Source organism: Polyodon spathula, chromosome 14, assembly GCF_017654505.1.
Source record: "Polyodon spathula isolate WHYD16114869_AA chromosome 14, ASM1765450v1, whole genome shotgun sequence".
Taxonomy (NCBI): domain Eukaryota; kingdom Metazoa; phylum Chordata; class Actinopteri; order Acipenseriformes; family Polyodontidae; genus Polyodon; species Polyodon spathula.
Genome location: NC_054547.1, coordinates 8,837,693 through 8,861,764, shown reverse-complemented (window position 1 = coordinate 8,861,764; position 24,072 = coordinate 8,837,693). Strand labels below are relative to the sequence as shown.

The 24,072-nt window shown below is 36.1% G+C and overlaps 1 protein-coding gene across 3 annotated transcripts in view; it reads left to right on the top strand.

Moving 5' to 3' along the window:
- astn1 (astrotactin 1) overlaps positions 1 to 24,072 on the top strand; it is a 168,131-nt gene that overhangs the window by 86,248 nt on the left and 57,811 nt on the right. For all 3 annotated transcript variants that reach the window (XM_041270924.1, XM_041270923.1, XM_041270922.1), the window contains 3 exons: positions 6,571 to 6,698; positions 22,046 to 22,150; positions 23,892 to 24,072. The exon at positions 23,892 to 24,072 is cut by the window's right edge and continues 8 nt beyond it. In XM_041270924.1, the coding sequence (XP_041126858.1) occupies positions 6,571 to 6,698; positions 22,046 to 22,150; positions 23,892 to 24,072 (414 nt within the window). The remainder of the gene's footprint in view (positions 1 to 6,570; positions 6,699 to 22,045; positions 22,151 to 23,891) is intronic.

The following is a 24,072-nucleotide window of genomic DNA, read 5'->3' as shown; positions in this document are numbered from 1 at the left end:
AGGCAAAACTTTCTCCCTCGCAAAAGACACTGTTTGCCTGTGTTTACACTTCAAAACAGACACCAAAAGGATTACACTCCAGAACAGATATCCTAACACCTTCCCTAAACAGGGAGACAATTTATTAGACTCACCGATAAGAGAGACATGACAAGATTCTTATTTTGTGTTTTCTGATGCCCCAATGAGCCAGACCAGGAATATGAATCTGGAAAATCTGCGACAGAATTTTACCTTTCTTTGTTTCAATTCTGGGGCAGGAGGACACAACTAATTAATATACATAAACACGCCCGGAATTTTAACCAATCATTATGGCATGTAATATGTTACTGCTGCTATTCACTGGAAGTTGGTTTTGCTTTCAAGATTGAGCATGCAGTTCTGAAAGAATTGTGGGTCTTGAAGTTTGATCAAATGAACAATACTGTCTGCTTACTAGAATAACTGAAGCCACCATCTTGATGCTACTGATTTTATTTATTTTCTGAGCTAGTTAACCTGGAAAGGACCAGAGATATGTAACTCCTTTTGTATCTCATTTAAAGTGTCTCAGAGGACACAGGCAAATTACATTTCTACTTTGTGCAGTAATAGCCAGCACTCATATTGCTTTTACTTGCATTTTTTCAGGAGGCTCAGGGAAACCCATGTTTGTGCTAAATAATCCCATCTAATCGTAGTTCTCGTGATAGAAAAAAAAAAAGCTTGTTTGGGTTCCTCTCCTGTTGAAAGTAGCCACAGAGTGGTGAAACAGACAGCTTAAATGTTGAATTAAAGGCACCCGTTTCAGACGTCGCCTTTTCTAATTACTTTCCTTCACTTGGTCCTGGCCCAGCTCTCTCACGCAACATGCCGAGAGCAGATTTTAATGAATATTTTATTGCCCTTTGTTCTCATTAAGTCTGCCTTGAATCATGATTAAGATCCACCCCCTCTCCCAAAACAGCTCATGTGTGTATCCCCTTAACACCCCAGAAGTATACCTTATCAGCACACTTAATTAAAACTTGCCACATTTGACTTGGGAATGAAAAAAAAATGGCTGGAGGCTAAAGAGCTTTATTTAAACTAAAGTACAAAATCCAGTCCCACATTTCTGGAGGATGCTTTTTTTCTCCAAGATACTAGTAGTAGTAATAATGTTAGTATTAACTGATATGTTGGATTGCAGACACAATCATTTGTAAAACACTAAGCTGTAAGTGTGTTATTGTTAAAAATGTTATTCATATTAAAACCAACACTTGCACCTTATGAAACCTGCACCCATTGCGCAGACACCAGCGTCCTACTCATACAAGCCTTTTCTCTTTATGTACACTGCTTGGCAAAAGCCTTAGACATGTTGCATTTTTCTACTCTGATGCATTATGAGCGTCAACAGTTTAATCAAAGCCTCCACTAGTGTTTTCTACTATTATAACAACCTTGACTTGCATAAAGAAGGAAAAACATTGAGTGAAATAGCTTGCATCATTGTTTTTTCAAGGTGTGGTATCCAAAGCATAATCAGCAAGTACAGAGAAACATTATCTGTACTTGACAAACCCAGGACTAGAAGACCCAAAAAGCTGTCTAACAAGGATGAGCAATACTTGAAGATAATATCCTTAAGGAATAGAAAGAAGACAAGCGTTGAATTGACAACAGAATCGGTAGAAGGCACAGGTGTCATTGTCCATCAAATCAACAGTACGAAGGTCACTCTTGAAATCTTGACTTAAAGGATGTGTTGCAGTAAGAGTAACTATTAAGAAAGGGGAAAACGGCTAAAATACTAAAATATGCACAAGAACATAGAAATTGGACTATGGAACAATGGTTAAAAGTGCTTTAGACTGTTGATGGATGGACAACGACACCTGTGCCTATTCCTTAAAGATATTATCCACAAGTATTACTGTGACAGAGATCGAATGATTCTTGGTGTTAGATCTCCCTCCCGACCTACAAGGGCGCTGTGTAAAGGGAACAGAGTACAGTGGACTGGATGGCACGACAGTTCATTCCCAAAAGTTGGCTATCTAGAAAGGGGGCGGAGCAATGGTATATGAAATCAATGACCTGGACGGGAAACAGTGGCATCCGTGGATTGGAGGAACGGATGCGGTCGTTGACCAATGGTATTTAAGGGGACATAGTAATGTGATGTGTGCCTTTTGTGAATGGTTAGAATGGTTAGGAGTATAGTGAAAATGTGAGTGTTTATTTGTTTGTAGTGTTGTGTCTAAAACTGTTTGTCTATTGTTATTACATGGTTAACACGATCCAGAGCTGTCGCCAAGGGCCAGCACCTGGATATTGTTGTCTGTCTGTTTCACAGTCACAGTTGCATTACCTTCCCTGCACACAATTACCAGCTTTGCCACAATTGTTCATCCTTGTTAGACAGCTTTTTGGGTCTTCCAGTCCTGGGTTTGTCAATTATAGATGATGTGTCTCTGTACTTGTTGATTATGCTTTGGATACCACACCTTGAAAATCAAGCTATTTCACTCAATGTTTTCCCTTCTTTATACAAGTTAAGGTTGTTATAATAGTAGAAAACACTAGTGGAGGCTTTGAGTAAACTGTTGATGCTCATAATGCATCAGAGTAGAAAAATGCAACATGTCTAAGACTTTTAAGCAGCAGTCAGTGTATGTCAAGAATAGAGATTTCTGTAGGTAAAATGACTTTTATAAATCACTTAAAGATTGAGCTCCGATCTTTCAAACCATTACAGTATTCTTTGCCCCAAGTTATGCTTCAGGTTTGCTGGCTCTAATTATTCCTCTGAGTTCCTCTGTATTGAGTTTGCAGACTCAAACATCAGTAGTGAACTCTCTTCATTTAATTTGCAGCTTGTGAGATTGTGCTGGCGAGCTGTCTGATTTTCAGTGCTGAGTTCCCTTTATTAAATTTGATGACTCGGAGATCCCATAGAGAATTTTCTTCATTGAATTTGTAGCTTCTAAGATCTCTGTTAAGAGTTTTTTGTATTAAATTCACTTTACTGGGATGTTAGGTTATTTGTATCCAATATTGTTGGCACCATGATTCAGGTGCTGGGTTCTCATTCTAAAATCCTGAATTGCAGATACATTATGTTCTGTTATGATCATGCATCTGTATTTAAATATGAGTAAGAAATGTCTCTTTGGTTAAAAAGTGTAAGTACCTGTAAGAAGTACGTGTAAGAAGATAAAAGTATACACTTTTCTGTGATAACATTAGTACTCCTGTGCACTATGGAAAGCCAAATTATCATTTAGAGCTATCTCAAATAAATTTATAGATATCTATAAAGATTTTAAGTTATCTAAATATGTTTAGCGATATCTCGATATGATTTCCAGGTGTCTTTAAATGGAGCTTTAAATGAGCTCCAAAAATGCATTTTCAGATAGCTTTAACCCTTTGTTGTCCATTTATTCATCGCCTGTTAGGCATGTCAGGTCCAATTTATTTTCACACACGCTGTTTATTTTACAGGCGCTATTAAAAAGTGCCTGCCCCACCCCTTGTTCACTGTATGTATCACGTACCTCTTCATAGTCAAGCATACTGATAAATCATATCCTGATCACTTGTTTTATCACCAAACTCTTCAATAATGTAATTATTTTATTACTGTAACATCTCTTGGCAAATGTGATATTCATTGAGCAATGGATGCGGAAGCAGCTATCTTGTTTGAAAACACAAAAGAAAACACACACCCCGTTACCAACAGGCCGAAAAAAGCTAGATCACCCCCACCCTTATGAAAAAAACAATTTTGGGACCAACCAAAAAAAATCAAAAGAAGAATACCCCCCAATTACCAACAGGCCGAAAAAAGCTAGAACGTCCCCACCCCCCCAATGAAGAAAAAAACAATTTTGGGACAAACAAAAAAAAAAATCAAAAGAAGAACACCCCCACATTACCAACAAACGACAAAAAAAATCAAAAGAGCACCCCCCCCATTACCAACAGGCCGAAAAAGCTAGAACACCCCCCATCCTTACGAAAAAAAAAAATTTGGAACCTTCAAAGTTTTGATTACCAACAGACTGAAAAAAGCTAGAACCTCCCCCCCTTACGAAAAAAACTATTTTGGGACCAACAAAAAAAAATCAAAAGAAGAACACCCCCCCATTACCAACATGCCGAAAAAAGCTAGAACACCCCCGACCTTACTAAAAAAAAAATTTTGGGACCGACAAAAAAAAATAATAATCATATGAACGCCCCCCCATTACCAACAACCAAAAAAAGCAAGTTTGGGACCAACAAAAAAAAATCAAAAGAAGAACACCACCCCCCCCCACCCTTACGAAAAAAACATTTGGGACCGTCAAAATTTTGATTACCAACAGGCTGAAAAAAGCTAGAAACTCCCCCCTTACGAAAAAAAAAATTTGGGGAGTAACAAAAAAAATCAAAAATTAAGAACACCACCCCCCCCCCCCCCCATTGGCAACAGGCCCCATCCAACAGCGCTATAACACACACACACACACACACACACACACCCTTACGACTTTCGAAAAACAATTTTTGGACCGACAAAAAAAAAAAAAAAAAAAAAAAGAACCCCCCCCCCAATGTTTACCAAGCTTTCGAAAAATCTAGAAACACTTCCCTACCTACAAAAAAAAAAACAAGTTTGGGACCGAAAAAAAAAAATCAAAAGAAAAACACCCCCCCCATTACCAACAGGCCGAAAAAAGTTAGAACCTCCCCCCCTTACGAAAATAAAACAATTTTGGGGCTAACAAAACAAATCAAAAGAAAAACACCCCCTATTACCAACATGCCAAAAAAAGCTAGAACACCCCCGACCTTACTAAAAAAAAAATTTTGGGACCGACTGGTTGTTTTTTTTTTTTTATATAGTCATTGTTGAACGGGGGGACCATAATGGTGTGTTGGTTTTTTCAGTTTTCAAACCCAAAAAATCAAAAAAAAATCAAAGAACAATCCCCCCCCCCCCCCCCCCCCCCCCCCCCCCCCCCCCCCCCCATTATCGACAGGACGAAAAAATCTAAAAACACCTCCCCCCTTAAGGGGAAAAAACAATTTTGGTTACCCCCCCATGGGGGGGGGGTAAAAAAAGCTAGTTTTTTTCCCCCAATGCTTTACGAAAAAAACTTTGTTTTGGGACCAACATAAGAAATCAAAAGAATAACACCCCCCCGTTACCAACAGGCCGAAAAAAGTTAGAACATCCCCACCATAAAGAAAAAACAATTTTTGGAACGATAAAAAAAAAATCAAAAGAATAACACATCCCTCATTACCAACAGACCAAAAAAAATTAGAGCACCTCTGACCTACTAAAAAAGCAAGTTTTGGGCCAACAAAAAAAAAATCAAAAGAAGAATACCCGTTTTCTTCTTAGTACCAACGGTCATGGTTGCGATTAACAAATTCCCCCTTTTTAAAAAAACCCCTGACTGGTTTTTTGGGGACTGACCAAAGTTTGAAAAGACCCCCCCCCCCCCCCCCCCCCCCCCCCCCCCCCCCCCCCCCCGCCCCATTACCACTTGCCGAAAAAGGTTGAAACCGTCGACCTTAATTTTTCCATCTTGTGGCAGCTGGACAATTATTAAGTCAAAAACCCCGACTGTTTTTTATTTTAGTTTTCTTGTGGGGGTGGGTAATGGTTGACAGGCTTTTTTTTATCAACACCCCACCCTTAAGAAAAAAAATTTTGGGACTGCCAAAATTTTGATTACCAACAGGCCAAAAAAAGCTAGAACACCCCCGACCTTACTAAAAAAACAATTTTGGGACCAACAAAAAAAAAAAATCAAAAGACGAACACCCTCCCATTACCAACAGCCCGAAAAAAGCTAGAACACCCCACCCCCATATGAAAAAAAAACAATTTTCGGACTGACAAAATAAAATCAAGAGAAGAACTGAAACAATGAAATATAGCCCAAGCTTAATAGTGCTGTCGTAGTGCACATTGCTAGCCAAGTTTAGTTATAATTCCCAGGTCTATTTACCAATTAAAAAAAAAAAAAAAAAACATTCTGTATCCCTGGTTGTTTTTTTATTACTAATCCAGTAAGTCTTCTGTCTGCTGTGCCAATTTCCTTTGTTGACAACACTTACTAAGTATTATATTTGTCCAGTGTAATTTGGACACCTATAGCACTCCTAGCCTGCCTTACCACACTTCTAAATTGCTTTTATCAGTGCTTTTAAAATGAGATGAACAGGTAGAAGAATAACATAGAGTAGATATTGTATAAAACATGACAAGGAATGGTGTTGGAGGGTCGTGGGCAGAGCTTAGGGAAGGGCCAGAAGTGACGTTGTCCTGGAGCCCATTACCAGCAATGGTATGTGGGCAGGATTTTATTTTAACACACAATGAAAATAAACAGCCCCACTATTGCAGAAAACAAACAAAAAAACTATCTGGAATACCAGCAAATGGTCATATCAGAAACTGTAAACGATCATTTACAGAAAACAAAGAAAGGTGTATAAAAATACGCATAGTAAATTGTTGTAAAGTGTTATACTGTATTAGTGTGAAGAGTGTTTGTAAATCAATCAATAATTTCAATCTAACTGTGATCCCAGACAGAAGAATTTTGCCCGTGGGATTGAGAAGCAGCTACCAGATGCCATGGTGGTGGCGTCAGTCCCGACAAAGGTCCAGTGCCAGGAGGAGCTGTCTGACCCAGTGCCTGACCCTGAATACCTGACAGGTAAGGGACGACACTTCTTCTCTTTCCCTGTCCTTTCACCCTCTACTGGTGCATATCATCAGGATATCATGACTGGCACGTGCCTGTCATGCCTTGTGTTGTGATCTTTGTTTTACGGAAGGAGTTTGTTATACTTTCTTCAATAGCTGTTTGAATTAAAAACACTGTGGCATCGAATGAATGTGCATCAACAGGAACAGTGTGGCCCGGACTGGATGGTTTGACAGTTAATTCCAGGGACAGCTGGAAGTCAGCCATCCAGGAAGGGGGCAGAGCCACAGTAGCAGAAGTCATCGCCCTAATGCAGTAGGCGAAGTGTCAGTCATGGATTGGAGAATATATGATTGCACTCGCTACCGAAGGGGGTGGGACTTAAGGTATATCAGGGGATGTGGCCAAGCAATCTGTTCTTCTGTTATCGTTACGGACTGATCGAGAGGGGTATAAAGAAACTGTGAGTTTTTAGTGTTGCACTGTCTGTCTATTAACTTATCATATTTGTCATTGTTAGACTGCTAAACTATCCGGGATTCTTACTGACTTTACACATCACTGTGTATAGTCAGTGTTCTTATTTTAAAGCAAATAATAAAGCTTTGTTTTTCACCATTGAACTGTTGTTGTGTTGTTGTTACTGAGTACTGCATCACCTCTACACCTGGTGATGTTTTGGTGAAACCGGTGTGAATTTTTGTTTAAAGGTTAAAAACAATTTCCAAAGCCTGATAGTGGGACCTCGGAAAACTTTCTAAAGCCTTTTTGACACTTTCTTAAAAGTAGTAAAGTCTATCTAGGGGTTTCATAGAAAAATTGGCCAAAGGCCTTTTGTAAAAGAATACATTTTCTCTTGTCACACACATATATATATATATATATATATATATATATATATTATATATATATAATATATAATATATATATATATATATATATGTAAATACTTGATTTTCTGTGAATACTTGAAAATGAAAACACATGTTACAATATACAAAACAAAACATAAGGAGTATCAAAGCAATGTTCAAGAAAATTGAAAATTGTCTCTAAATCTTGAATTCCTCAAAATAGCCACCCTTTGCCTTAATAACAGCCTCACAAACAGAGGCATTCGGTTAACAAGTTTCAGCAGGAAATCACCGACATGTCTTCCCAGCTCTTCTGCAGCAATTCCCAGAGATGTAGGGCACTTGTCGGTAGCTTTGCTGTGACTCTTCTGTCTAGTTCATCCCACACAAGTTCTATGGGATTGAGGTCTGGAGACTGGGCAGGCCAGGTCATTACATTGAGTTGTCCATAACTTTACTTCTTTGTCAGATAGTTCTTGCACAACTTTGAGGTGTGTTTCGGGTCATTATCTTGCTGAAGAATGAAGGACTGCCCAACTAGTTGTAATCCTGATGGAATAGCTGAGCTGGTTGAGCTTGCCATATACTTGGTAAATATCACCAACTCTGTCACCAGCAAAGCAACCCCAGACCATGACACTGCCTCCTCCATGCTTGACAGTGGGAACCACATATGCAGAACTCATGCACTCACCCTCTCTGCGTCTTACAAGTGTTCGGCGGTTGGACCCAAATATTTAAAATTTTGACTCATCGGTCCATAAGACCGATTTCAACTCCTCAAACGTCAAGTTTCTGTGTTTTTTGGCCCAGACAAGTCCTCTTATTCTGCACTCTTAACAATGGTTTCTTTGCAGTAATTCTTCCAGTTAGGCCAGCTTCACGCAATCTCCTCTGAACAGTTGATGTTGAAACATTTGTACTTCTAGTAGCATTTAGCTGAGCTTGTATTTCAGGGCCAGTTATCGCTGGTTTCGCAGACTTATGACTTGAAATAACTTGTTCTCTGATTCTGAGGTCACCTTTGTCCTGCCTGACCATGTTCGGTCCTCATGAGTGCCAGTTTCTTCAAATTGTTTGATGGTCTTGGCCACAGCAGTTACAGACACTTGCAAATGTCTTACGATTTGTCTTAAAGATTGACCTTAATTTCTTAAAGTAATTACAGTCTTTTTTCTTTGCTTAACTGAGCGTATTTCGCCATTTCCTGCTCCCTTACATTCAGGAATGAAAAACTTGTGCCTATGATACCTATATTTATAGTAATCATGGACCCTCACCTGTTAACAATAATTGGTGACAAAAGGTTAATTATGTAACATGCTAGTTAACTCAGAGAACATCTAACAAAGACAGTTTTATACTTAGGCCAGTGTTCTAACACCATGTTATACACATTTCAGACTTTTAACTGACTGGGCTTCAGACTGAAATCCCCTTGCTTTGGGTGACCATTTCATTGAAATTGACAAATTTACATTTTCATTTAAAAATAAAATTTTTGAATGCAATTCACTTATGATTATCAGCTTATATAAGTACATGTATCATATAATGAAATATCACGTGTTTATAGACAAGTTTATACAGTTAAAAGCATTGATTATCATGATAAACCTGATTTCAAGCAGGTGTACTCAAACTTTTGACTGTTACTGTATATTAAAGGATACATAAATAGGTATTAATACTGTGAGTTAAATAATGTGGTGTTTAATGTGGTGGTGTGCTCTTGCTTTCAAATCTAATGAGCTGAATTTGTTAAAATGTCATTTAACACAGCCCACGAAATAAGCTCCATTCTTTTATTGTAACTCCAGTGCCTCGAGTCAAAAGGAAGCATCCTTATCAATAAATAAATCTACCGCACCCCTGCAACGCCTTCATGTTCCGAGTTTCAAAGTGCTGCATCATTTTTCATCTTCTTTCAAATTACATATGTTTTGGATTCCTGCATACTCTGTAAATGAAGTATTACTATCCCTCGGCAAAATGCTAAATTAACAGTATGGAGGTTTTAACAGCAAATAAATCGATCTGTTTTTTTGTTCTTTTTATACGGTGTCTTGTAAAACAGTATTTCTCCCAAATTCCCAATCCTGTTTTGAAAACTTGTGCTGAGAAGTGCAATATCACATTCTTATTCTCTAATAGGAATACAATTACAGCCCAAACTTCAGCTACATTTGCCTGCTCTTGAATTTATTCTAAGTTACAATGAAGAGTTATCATACCAATATATTGAATATGCCGTCAAAAACCTGTAAATACCTCCAGTGTTTTGATTCAAACACATGTTCCCTTGAGAAAAATATGTACATCATAACATTGGGCAGCAGGCTGTTTCAGCTATATATATATATTCTTTCAGCTATTTCAATTCAAACACGAAATGTCATGTTTTCAATCACTCGACAACACCCACAGTACAGAAATGTTACATTTAATTACGAGTTGATCAACTTTATGCCAAATACTTACGTTCTACATGATTAAGCTGGCCATGTACAGCATAGAGTCTCTTTGACCCTCTCCTTTGCCCTTTAATTTTGTTCCTATTTCCGTTAAGCCCATTTATTTCGACTTCCGGGATAATTATATATATATAAATATATATATATAGATAATATATATATATAGATTGATATATATGTATATAATATATAATTTAGTCCCGGTCACCTTGAAAAATTCCGTCGTCACTCCTAAACGATGGACGGACCTTTCTGGAAAGTATCGTTTTTACCATTCATAGCAGTAATCGTCAAATAACTTGATTATAAAATATATAATTTTACTTTTTACAGTTGAAGGAGGATTAAATGAGAATGCATTTATCTTACTAAATCCCAAACTGTCACATAGTGGGCCCATATTTAAATCAGAAAGTATTTATTGAAACCACCTTGTGCTCAACTAAGTAATGGAACTAATGCAATTCCTTGTTGAAATGTATTTTGTTTTATCCTTAAGTTCTACAAGAATGCAACGCATATATATATATATATATATATATATATATATATATATATATATATATATATATATATATATATATCTATGCATTATACCATCTGTATGATTAACAAGGTTATGTTTCATCGGTGCAAATATAGTGGTGAGAAATTATCCTCTTATCTGTCTTCAGTTGTTGACTGAGTAATTAACAAATCATACACACCTATCAAGCAATAAAAAAAAAATAACGTAACGTTAAAAAGTAACGTGTTCCACATTATCATAGAATCCTGCATTGTACGACCTTATAAATGATAAGGTTACAACCAAGCTGTTTTGACGATACTGCTTCATTTAAAAGTTTCGTGCAATGTGTTAGACTAACTAGTTTGTTCATAAATATGTATGCTCTCACCCTACCTTTTCACTGCATTTCTAAACATATAAACTGCAGCGTAAGATATCAGAAAAACGCTACTGCATAAAAAAACTATATACATAAACTTCAAGCCTTGTACGTATATAGTTTATTTTATATAGCACTTCTCACAGTGGACCACTATCACAAAGTGCTTTACAGAGGTAGGTTGTGAACTGTGCATTATATGCAAAGTCACTTACAATAGGATACTGATTTAACATCTCATCTGCAGGATGGAGCTCAAGGTTGACTTGCTCAGGGTCACACAGTGAGTCAAGGATTTGAACTGGTGACCTCCTGGTTGCAAGCCCTGGACTTTAACCACTGGATATATATATAATATATTATATATATATATATATTATATTATATATATATATATATATATATATATATATATATATATATATATATATATATATATATATATATATATATATATTATATAATATATTTATATATTTATTTATTTATTTTATTTATTTTTGCTGTCTTTGGTTTGCTGAATTACAGATTTGTTGACTTGGCACTGGGCTAATACTGGGAGAACTCAGGTAATGCCACAATGATTGCCCAGACAATTGTCAAGGTAATTGATTCCCAGTTATTCCCAATGACATCATTAAGCAATCTATTTTTATTGAAAACTCTGATCTCAAAGGAGACTAAATAGAACATCTACTGTCATCCCATGTGATTCTGTCACATCATGAGACCTTTCACCACAAACGCCTGTGGCTATACTGTTTGTATTGGATAAAGAAGGCCATTACATTATATAGTGCATCATGGGTATGAGAGATCTTTGAAACCAGGTTGTTTCTAATAGTAAGGGGTTTATTCAGTTGATCTAATTGAATCCCAGGGAGGCTGCTATTTAAATAATTTTAACAGAGAATTTTGGATATATTTCATTACATAGTTGTCAAAACAAATTAAATTGTATGGGAAGGTGTTTTTCAACATATAAGTAAGATGCTTAAATTGTGGCACAGCATGAGTTTAATGTGTCACCGTATGGACCCCTTCAACTGTAGTAATGGTACACTTCCTTGTCAGAACAAGAATTAGTTGATGAATGTGGGACCTGGGTGTGGGGCAAACGGACTATATTTTTAATTGGCTTCAGCAGTGGGGGTCTGTTGTTTGAAATGCACTACAGCAAGAGAAATTGACTGACATATTTTCCAGGCTATAGGAAGAACTTGTATTGAAATACCCAAATTAAGGACAACATTCATTAATATGTGTAATGGTTTAAATTAATTAGCAGTCTACATTATAAATGTCTTCCTTTTGTGCTCAGGATTGCCTGGTAGTAAACCACACAACACAGCTATATCTTTACTGAATTGTATCAAGAAAGTTAGAAAATAGATGGGATACAAATGTAGAAATGAAGATGAATATAAAAATAGCATAGATCAGTACATTAAAATTCAGCAATCAACACTATTTATATATCTCAGAGTCAGTAAAAAAAGCAAAAAAAAAAAAAAACTGACTTTGTTTGGGCATTGTCCTTCAAGATTTAATGAAGCTCTGCTTCGCATTGATATGACCAGTCTGGCAGGCTCAATCAGACCATAATTAAATAATCAATTGTTAACCTTTCCTTTCTTGTGTGTCGATCCAGGTTAATATAGTTCCTTTTTAAGTTTTTTTTTTTTTTTTTAACAATATTCAGGTTTTCTTTCTAGTTTATTGAATTATGTGGGGTGTTTAGCTGGATTTAATGGAAAACTGGTATTTTTCACTTGTTGTTTGCTCTCTCTTCTTCTCTGTCTGACTAAGACAATTGCACAGAAACAAAAAATGCTCTTTCTGTGACCTTGAGTTTTTTTTTTTTACAACTTATAGATGTTAGTATCATGTTGCTTCAATAGCAAACATAATTGGGATGCCAACACTCTGAAATTACAGTCAACTTGGCCTCTGTCTTTATCACTTGTTGCTATGGTTACCATACCAGTTCTGTTCTATTGATCACCATCTGCTAGAATTTAGATGTGCTTGTGCAATTAAAAAGATATTTAACCCTTTAACTACCCTTATAGTTCTGTAGGGCTGTGTTTCTCTAGGATATAAATCATCTAATAATTTGACCTTTAAATTAACCTGTTTATCTGTACTCAAAACAATAAAACTAAAATGTTATAATATTCCAGTAATTATTTGCTTTATTTTCTTTATAAAACGTCTAATATTACTTTCTGTTCAACAGCACTAGTGGTTTATAACATTAAACAGAATTTCTGATCGGTGGCCTGTTCTGGCAGAATTACTTTAAATATCTTAAATAAAAAAGGATGTATAAGTTCATGATGGAGAGTAGTTCAGAGCTGCACCTTGACAGAATAAAGCTGTCAAGCTGCACCGTCTCCTCGCTGATTCAGGTTTGTTGCCTCTACGGCCTGTGTATTTGTCACCATGTCAGCAATTCCAACACTCTCCCAACTCCCCTTCGAGGGCAGCTCATTCATCTACCTATTCATCTTCCAGTTAGAGATCCATTCATCATAGACCTGAGGGTTCTATCAATTATTCCAATTGGGAGGAAAGGGAGAGAAGTCTTTGAAAGGCAAATACATCTTTATTTAATTGGAGTCACGTAAGCAGGGCAATTGCTCAGCAGGTTACTGCAAAGACTAAGAGACACGTTTCTCAAATCTGCTTTGGCATATAACTTACGTGTTGTGCCAGGTGCGGGTGAGTCTAATATTGGTATTTGACCATGTTTTGGTCTGCCTTTTTTTATTAGTTAGGGACCATTACTCACAATATGGGGCTCTTGTTTTGGCACCAACATGTTCACTTGTTTGTAGCGCATGTGAAGTATTGAAAGATTACAACAAGATCCAACTTCTACAGGTGAATAACTAAGTGAAGCACTGAGAAATAGTCAAACTGACATCTCCAGCTGACAACAGTATCTACCGGATGATCAAAGAGCATGTAGGAATCGAACCAAATATCAAGGCACTTGAATTTATTAGTCAAGGCCAGACATGATGTCTACTGCGCAAATAGCATATTATCAGTCTAACACAACTTCATGTAAATCCACAGAAATTGTGCTTTTGTTTATTTTTGTAGTCAAAGTACCCTAGTTACAGACAAGCAAGTGAGTTTTACTGCATTTTTCAAGGCTGGGTCTTGATTAATAAACATTTGGGAAAATAATGTGTTGATATCAAAGAAAATTTCAATCCAGAGGGAAATGTACTCTTTGCCTATAATTATTGTAGTAATTTTTATTGTATTGTTTTTTTTTTTTTTTTTTTTTTTTTTACAGGATTTAGTGTTACATCGCCTGACCACACTAATGTCACAGCAATCATACAAACATGTATGTTGTACATAAATTCCTTGTTTTTTGTTGGTATATAGCTATAGATATAGATATCTATATATATATATATATATATATATATATATATATATATATATATATAATCTATCTATCTATCTATCTATCTATCTATCTATCTATCTATCTATCTATATATATATATATATATATATATATATATATAAAATCTTGTATAATATAATAACATGCTATACATTGTATATTATATATATATAATATAACAGATATATATAATATATATATATGATATAGTATATATATATATATATATATTATATAGACTTCATAGGATTACTGTATGTGAAACAAACTTATTTTATGAGTTGTGTAAATAGGTTGTTACTTCATCTGCATGGCTAGCAAATACAGGCTGCGTAAAAAAATTCCTGCATTGTGAGATATAGTATGAAAGGCCTCTGCCTGAAGTATACCCAGCAAACAGACGACAACTGCATAATAAACTAAGGGAGTCCTTTCAATTACCGTGTTATCATGCTCCAAAGGTTTAGATTCCTTTTAAATCTCTTGACATCGCCTGACATAACATTGCAGCTAAGGGAGAGAAAAAAAAAAAATCTGTATTTTATTAGGTCACGCTGTAATTTATGTCACACCTTTGGAGAACAAAATGTACGACGTGTATGAAAAACATGCAGTGCATGTTTAATCATTGTCAGATAATTTAGCAAAAGGAAATAAAAATGTTTTGGCCTGTCATTTTAAGAGACAAATAGATTTTTGCAAGTGCAAATAGCATAAAGGTATACACCGCAAGGCTATTTGTATGTCTTTCTTAAACGATGCATGCAACGCATAACCATTTGTGGAGCCTGTTTAAAAACTCACATATTGTTTTTCATGAGTTACACACTCATGTGTACATTTGTTTAAATCAGCCTTCTAAAACAAGATCCTCTACACGATCAGTGCAAAAAAAAAAAAAGGTAATTCTAAAATATATAATATGTATTCGGTGTAGGGGTGTAACGATTCACCAGTATGTACGCTTCACTGCTACAGACTCTAAAGGTTTGGTTTTAATCGATACACTGTCAGCCGTATCGGTACAAAATTAGGTAAAGGTTACTTTAAAAAAATAAATACAGTTTATATAGAATATAGTTTATATAGAAAAATAAAACCAAGCATATACTTTTACTTATAAACATACAGGAAAACACATTTTACGTTCAAACTGCTAAGATAGCGGTCACGAAAGTAGTGTCAGATGAAAACAAAGATAAACCGATACAAAAATCTTAAAATCAAAAGTGTGGGATCACTTTTATGTTATCACCTGCGATTTGTAAAATGTGCCGCACAGAATGAGCTATAATGGAAATGCAACCCATGTATCGAGATATGTATTGTATTGTTTTGAACCCAAAGATGCACACCCCAAATTAGGGATAAGAACTACATGGGACGGTGGGGCTTACGAACTCGGCAGCATCCACTCTCCTACCCTATGGTAAGCAGAACAATAGTTTTCTAATACAGTAGGCTGATATTTGCTGAATACTTCCTGTTATCTTGCCTCAGTGAACATGTCAAGTCGTGAGCCTTATTGACATTCATTATTTGATAGAGTTCAGGCTTCAGCTTCATGCACACCCTGCCACAGTGTAATTGTCTTGATACTTACAAGTTCAACATTCCATAGTAGGGTGTTTTTGGAGATGGCCCATTACAAAACAGACATGGACCAACCTTTATTGTGAATAATGGTATTACTTAATGCCCTCCTTGACACTGATTAATTGCATACAAGTTCAAGAGCTGATCTTTCTGTACTAAATGACAATTTATTAATGAATTATATTATATGTGATAATTAATACTGTGGGAGACCCAGCAGGAAACCGCCCTCTCTGAGCAACGTCTTAATTAAGTGTTTAATTTTGCCGCAGCCACAATTTGTAGCATCAGTGCGGAGGAGGGCTGGTACAAGTCTGGAGAAGCAATATTCTTTACCGTATCAGGAGAGTATCAGGAGAGACTCTCTAGGGGTAATTGAAGCGTACTATGTTTGAAGTGCACCACTGTCAGATTAAAAAAGAAAATAATTTTTTTATGGAAAAAAATGCTTCCAAGATTTAGCAGTCTTTCTTACCTCCTGCAGTGAAAATGAATATCATGCATGCTTAATAAAAGCACAGTGCAGGTGTTTGTACTTTTATTTTCAATCCACTTGGATAGTATCACAATACCTGATATGTACCACAGTCAGTATAATGACTTTCCACGCAATTGCTAAATCAGGAGATACAAGAAAATGTGTAGTGCTTCCTTCTAATAAGAGCTGATATGTTTATCCTGGCTGGAGGACAGGAAGTCGAAGGTTTACTGATCCCTTCATTACCCAGCTTTCCCGCAGGAGGCAGTTCTGGTCCTGCAGGTCTGTGTTGATGGATGAGGGCAGCAGAAAGGTCATTTAGGGTTATGTTTGTGCTCCTGAAGAATTCGGCCTCACTTCTTTCCCCAGTCAGTGTTACTATGTATGGTACTCAAACGTACCTTACAATTACAGCAGCTGGCTGGAGACACTGAGCTGTTGTTCTCAATGTAATGTAAGGCTGATAAATCATTCTGTCAGCCAATGAGAGCACAGAAACCCATGGGCAAGGTTTTATGAGCTGTGAATTCTCACTGTAAGTAACCATTTGCACTTGACCACAGAAGAATACTTTCCCATTTAAAATTTTGAATAGCTTTCATTATACAGAGTCAGAAGAGAAGCAGTGCCCAGGGATTACCAAATACATGCTGACACGGTTTGAATATTTACTGAAGATGAAGTCTTAAGACCTAAACTTTTCTGCCTGTGTAACACTTATTAATAACATTGTGTAACAATTTATTTATTTATTTATTCTTTGTTCCTGGGTAGTAAGTGTTATTTCCTAAAGTCTTAAGACCTAAACTTTTTCCTGCTGTGTAACACCTTATTAAATAACATTGTGTAACAATTAACATTCCTTATTTATGTTCCTGGGGTAGTAGCACACATTTGTTAATAATAAATAATATTTTTGTTCCTGGGTAGTAAAATGTCAATTTCCTAATTCTATGCCTCAAAAGTATAGAAAATGGCTATTATCCCCACAAACTTTGCTTTTGTGACCAGGACAGTAATATTTCAAAATCGATTCACTGGTCCTGATGGCCATTTAAAGCTTCAGTTTTCATATCAACGAATTAAAGGTAATAAATTTAATTTCACACCCCTGACGTCGATTCCACCATGTTAAATTACAATTTATCACTATTTCCAATGAGAAAACTAAAATCTTTGCTTTTGTGTCTTTTCGTTCACATAAAAACTCAGAAAAAAACAACATATGAATCCAAATTAACATGTATTTATACTAAAGTAATGTAAAAATAAGACTACAAAAGATTTAGAAGTTTAAACAGGGTTAGTTTTTTCGAGATTTATTTTCATTATTTAAATTTAAATGTGTGATGCAGCTCTAAGGTGGTTAATTATGTTCCAACTAAAAAAAAAAAAAAACAAACAAAACCCCCCCAAAAAAAAAAAGTCAAAACTATTTTTGTCGTGAACATTGTAGACAATTTTTATTATTAAAATCTTATTTAATTGTTGGTGATAGATTACGGACTTATATTTTTCACTTGTGTTCGACTAACTTTATATTTGACTGAAATAATTAATTTAATAAAGAATCTCTGTCTAATTGAATTTCTTTTCTTTGTGTGTTATGTATTTCTTTAGTACTAGATAAAGTCACTGTAATGATTTTAAACAGGGTTGGTTGACTGAGAAGGCTAATTTTCATTATTTAAATTTAAATGTGTGACTGCAGCTCTAAGGTGGTTAATTAGGTTCCAACTAACGTGTGTAAAACAAAACAAACAAAAAAAAAAAGGTTTAAAACAAGATGTGCACACGCTACACGGGGGGCGCGCCCCCCCACCCGGCCGGGGGCGAGGGGGGACGGCGGAGCCGCAGGGCGGGAGGTTTTGTTTTGTCAAGGCTCGCGAAGAGCCGAAAAACAAAACAAAACAAAAAAAAAACAGTTTTGATAAAAACAAGCACTTGTAACATCTGTTAAAAATAATATTTTATAATAAATTAACAACCACTATGTGGAATGCCTGAATATAAATTGAACACAAGCTGATTGAATATAAACTGACTTTATAATTAAATTATTTTTAAGATTAACTTTAAAAAGAAACACAAACAAATAAAGAAACATGTGCACTGTCACGTCAGACCAGGAAAAGGCACAGTACTGGGGTGAAGGCCCTTCTACACAGATTTTTTATAAAACAAACAGTTTGAACAAAACAAAACACTAACAATAAACGGCACAATGGCCAAAAGAAACAAACAAACACTGACCTTTAAGAAGTAGTGTGCTGGTGTAGAACCAGCACACGTAGCAATGGTTATTATTTATTTTCCAGACTCTGTATCTCCCATTCTCTCCACATAGAAAACCCAACCTTGATAGAGTGATTTGTGCCTTTTTTATGCAGCTTTGCTGGGACTCGATTGCTAATCATTCATTCAGTTGAGTCCAGGCACAGTCTGCATGTGACCTACCTTGTGACACACCCTCACCCAAATACAAATACATTTTAAATTACCTGTGCTACATTCCTCTTGCACCAATACATACATACAAACAATAACACAGCACATAAAACATAAAATACGAACAGGGGTAGGGATACCCTGCCACATGCACCAAGGAGGCCTACTTAAGAGCATGGTCAGTTTAATAGATACAAGATCAAATAGACTGCATTATTTATATTTCTATGTCTATAGTATTTTGAATATGTGTCTTCTGAAGAGGAAATCCCGAATTACATCCTTTTTATGCATGAATATACTTGCAGTGGTTGGAAACTTCAAATGCTTAATTGACACTTGAGATTCATATTGACTGGCTTCCAAGAACACCCGTCAAACATAAGGTGCTTTTTATAGAATACACATTTTAGATAGGAAATTGTTCAGGAAATGTTACAGGTGTTTCCCACATTTGAATGTGGTAGACACAGTTTATCAAGTTGCACCTAAATACCAAGTCATGAACACTTGTTGAAACCATGGATTTAGTGCTCACTTAATTCACAATCACGTTGTCAGAACATGATAGTTGTACATTATTTAGGTAGTGTGAAAAGGTATTCAAGTAAATCCATATCTTTGTGTAGTTTATAGACAACACATTGTTCATTCGATAGTTCATAAGATAAAAAAGAATCAATTGTTACATACCTCAAGTGTGAGATCAATGCACATTTGAACATTGTGTGATGGTCATTCATTCATAATCACATTTTCAACACATTATTTAGACAGGGATATTCTTCATTTTTATTTTTTTTTATTTTATTTCATAATGTATAGTTTTTTACGAAAGATACAGAAGTCAGTTGTTTGGAAAATCTTGCCTCATCCAAGATGCACTAATTGTGTGGAATCTGTTGTTAGCTGTAAGTTTATGCTACTGATTTCCCTGGTGTATTTGCAAAATTTATTTTCTTTATTACAAGGCATATTGTTATTTTCAAATTATCTGATGTAGTAACATGCTTTATCATTTCTCAGATCTTTTACTTAAAAAAAAAATAAAAAATCTATCATTGATTATTGAAAAGTGTCTTGGGAAAATGTGTCCGACGTGAAAGGCTGTAAACGCAATTATAGGTTATATTGTCTTCATCAATGGACAAATTCAATTTTCATATACCCAAAGATATAGAAAGAAGAAAATTGTTTTGATTTTAGGTTCCACAGAGTTTATTTGTGAGAAGAATTAGGTTATCGAGTAGAGATATACCTTGGAATTGGATTACACTCTTCCGTAGTGTGTTGAATATAATTGCTGTTGATGCTGGGATTCAGTTATTCAGATAAAATTGCTTTCTTAAGGATTATGTGTGTGTGTGTGTGTGTAAATTGGGAACTGTATGGAAGGGTCTGCCCTATGAGTAAACCCTGAAAAAGCAATAATAAATTGGAGGACTCTGTTCATGAATAAGTCAATGCAAGTGTGCCTTTTGTTCCTGTGTTCATTTGCCAAGGTTTTTTTTTTATGTCTGATACTATTGGGCACCTTTGATTCTGGAATTTACTGGCTTCTTTGAAGAGTGCAGCATAAATAAATAAAATACATTTTGAGAACATTTATAGTTGGCTGAGCGACTATGCGTCCCTATGCATTTATTATTGTGAATTATATTATTTAATATATTTAAAAATTCTGTTACATGAAAAAAACTGAGCTGCAGAGAGAGCTAAGGTTTGACAGATAAACAGATGCCTGACCTGACAAGTTAGCCTGCCAAATTCTTTATCAGTCACCCAGGTGTTCCATGACCAGAGCCTTAGATAGCATGTTTGGCAGAGTTTTTCCTGAGCAGCATGTATCACAGATGGACAGGGAGATGGGACATTTAGCACCAGTCAATTCTATTTTTAAATACTGTAGTGATGTAGTGATCCCTCTGCATACATGAAGATGTCATCTGCTGAGCTCAGCCCCTTTTTCTGAACACATTGTCCCTTGTTTATGGGGATACAGAAAATACAGTGCCCTGATAAGGAAGGGTTCAGTTTCAAACAGCAATTCCTCTAGTAAGATTGTTGTCTAATAAAAAAAAAAAAAAAAAAAAAAAAGCTGTCTCAGCTCAGTTAATTCTAAAAAGTTTTCTTCCAATTAAAGTTCTTCTGTAGAGTTGAACTTGTTTTAGATGTGGTTTGCAAAATTGGCCCCAGGCTATAAACAGTAGAAACAAAATAACACTTATAAATGCTACCCTCTGTAGCATACCCAGACTCAAAAGCCAACATATGGGTGTGCAATACATTAAAATGGAATATTGGGGGTGAATGCATTTCTATAGTGTGTGTATTTGTTTAGGGGGAAATCCCTCAAAATTCCTATGTTGTGTAGGTTACGTTTAAGTAATCCACTACAGCTACAACTGACTTGAACAAAACTAACTCTATAGTAACATTACTTTAAAAACAATGTAACATGCCTCAGTTACAGATACAAATAGTTACTTCTGAAGCTCAAAGTATGCCGTTCAAAATATTCTTTGAAGGTCTAGCTATTGAGCCCACTTTTTCAACTTCTCTGGTACCACTGTCTAGTAAGATGGTATGAAAAGTGTGTTCATTTTCAAGTTAATAAAAAATGTAATCAGGTTCCAGTTACACCCCAACTGCATAAACACCAAATTATCTTAGTTGTTGTTGAAAAGCCTGGCCAGTCTTTCAGCAAAAAGAAAGATACATACAGGGTTAATGGTGTGCTTATTGGTGCTGCAGTGAAGTGTTGAACAGTAGTCAAAACCTCACTATCTCTTTTTATTTTGTACCATGGAAGTATCTAGTGTTCTAAAACTGTTTTCCCCCTGGATACTGCACTATAGTAGTTGGTGTTACATCTTCGCTGATAGCAAACCAGCTGTTTTATCATATTTCTAACGATAATAGAATTGATTCCCCTTTGGTAGTTCCAGTTTAATAAAAATGCTGTCAGAAATGCAATGAGTCTTGTAATGGATACATTGGCTATACCTAGGTAATCCAGTCAAAAGTGTTAATTAGAATCGCTAATTATTAGCATTCAAATTAATTATCTCTGTAGTTACTCATCAGGAACATTGTAAGATTCACTTCTAATGCTGACAATATTGGGCATGCATTGAATCACCTGGATAATTAAATCCACCGACTCAGCTCTTTTGTTTGTTGCAGGTATGGTAAATTACAGCGAGGTGTCTGGCTATCCCCTGGTTCAGCAGTGGAAACTGAAATCCATTATGTATCACGTCAGACTCAATCAATGGACACTTTCACAGGGTAAGTACTGAACACTGCATGAAAACTGCATCTTTCTTGTGAGCACTTTGGGTGTTTTTCATGTAAGTTTTATCTAGGTATAGTTGTTCAGATTGAAATTAAGATACATGCTTAGGAAGCAGAAAGAGGGCTGGTCATGTGACTTAGCTCAATGCCCTCAGTTGGCAGAGCGCATTGCCATTGCTCAGCTCTGATTCGATGCAGACACTGGCTTTAGCTTAATAAACTGTCAGTTTCTTGTGGCTTAATACTATTTCAGAAAAACAAAACAAAACAAAAAAACACTGCTTTTTGACAGGCCCTGCCATGACTGCTTCACACTGTGCAGTCATCCCTTATAGGTGTTTTATGTTGTGATGAGTCTGTGGCACCAATTACCAGTCTGTGTACAAGGGCACTGTCACAAAATGCTGAGTAGGCAGTTTTGGTATCCAGTCCTGGTTTATCCTAATAGGAAACTAAATGCAAACAAAACAAAACAAAAGGTATACAGAGTGAAAAACTCCAGAATTTGTTTTTGTCAAACTCTGTTGTCATGACTGTAACCATGGTTTTGGTTCAGGATTCAGGGCCAAGGCTCCTCCCCCTTCTAATCTTTATTCAACTCGCTATATGAACCCTTAGTCCAGAACCATACAGTATCTCGTTTGCACTTTTTGCCCCACCATGTCTAACCATCACCCATGTAAGTGAATCTCCAGGCAGGCAGGCAGGTAGGCCGGCAGGTAGGCGAACCTCGGCACCCAGCCGGGTAGGAATGGCAATGCGGGGTCTCACCACCTCGAGAGTGGCTCTCAGCACTAGAAAGCTCCATGTTATTCATTTTGCAGATATAGCTGCCAAGTAGAGATTAAGACCCTTAGTCTGCCAAACCTCTATGCAACCCACCGTATGTGCAGTTATGAATTTAAAAATATAGGTGCTAGCCTTTTTAAAAACTTTTTTTTTTGCCTCCCATTAGTATTTGTATCACAGCACCACTTGCATACCAATATTTTAAAAAATGTGCACAGTCTTCCGCATGTATTTATTGCTAATTTTCTGCAATACATTTATTCTCTGTCCTCTCCTCTGTGTGACTCTTGTGTAGGAGGAGGTTATGATGAACTAACTACTTTTTGTTACATTAAAAGTATAACTGATTCAATAGTGTTCTAAACAACCATTTAAATTGAAAAAAACAGAAACAAAACACTGTTGTATTTCTGTCTTCTGACTGCTTCCTGACATTACACCAGCCACTTGGTCAAGCAATCTTACATTTTACCACTTTAAAAAACATAAATAAATAAAGAAAAATATTTTTTCCTGTGTAGCATCACATTTTTAACGTAAGCACTATCTTTAAACAACTTCAGTGTTCAGTATTGTGAGATGTGAATAACTTTAATAGAAAAAAAGAGGTTATTTTCTTTCATGGCAATTGTTATTTTGCTGTGATTGCATGATCCCCCCATGTATGTAATTAATTAAACTATCCCAGTTATTGATGGTTTTAAGTCTAATTAAATTGACATGCTCCCTTCTTTCCAACATTTAAACAGATTGGGAAATTCTACAAGCAACTTTAACATACAGTAATTCAACATAGAATTTTACATGCACTGTAGCACTGTGTATGACATCATTAATACAGGTGTACAAAAGGTAGTCTTTTTCCTGTGCTGTACACTAGGAGTTCAGCCTCAAACATGTATTATTTCAGTTTATTGTTTCATTTAATTTCTTCATTACCTTGTAGCCTTCAATGCTGCAGTCCATTCCTTGGATGGAGCCACCCTGCGGAGTGATTATATATCTGTCCTAAAGGACTTTGGCAATCATTTTGTCCAGGAGGCTGTCTATGGGTTTGAGGAGATGTGCACTATTTGGTACCCCAATAAACAGGTTCAGAGACAGTTATGGGCAGAGTACCAAGACAT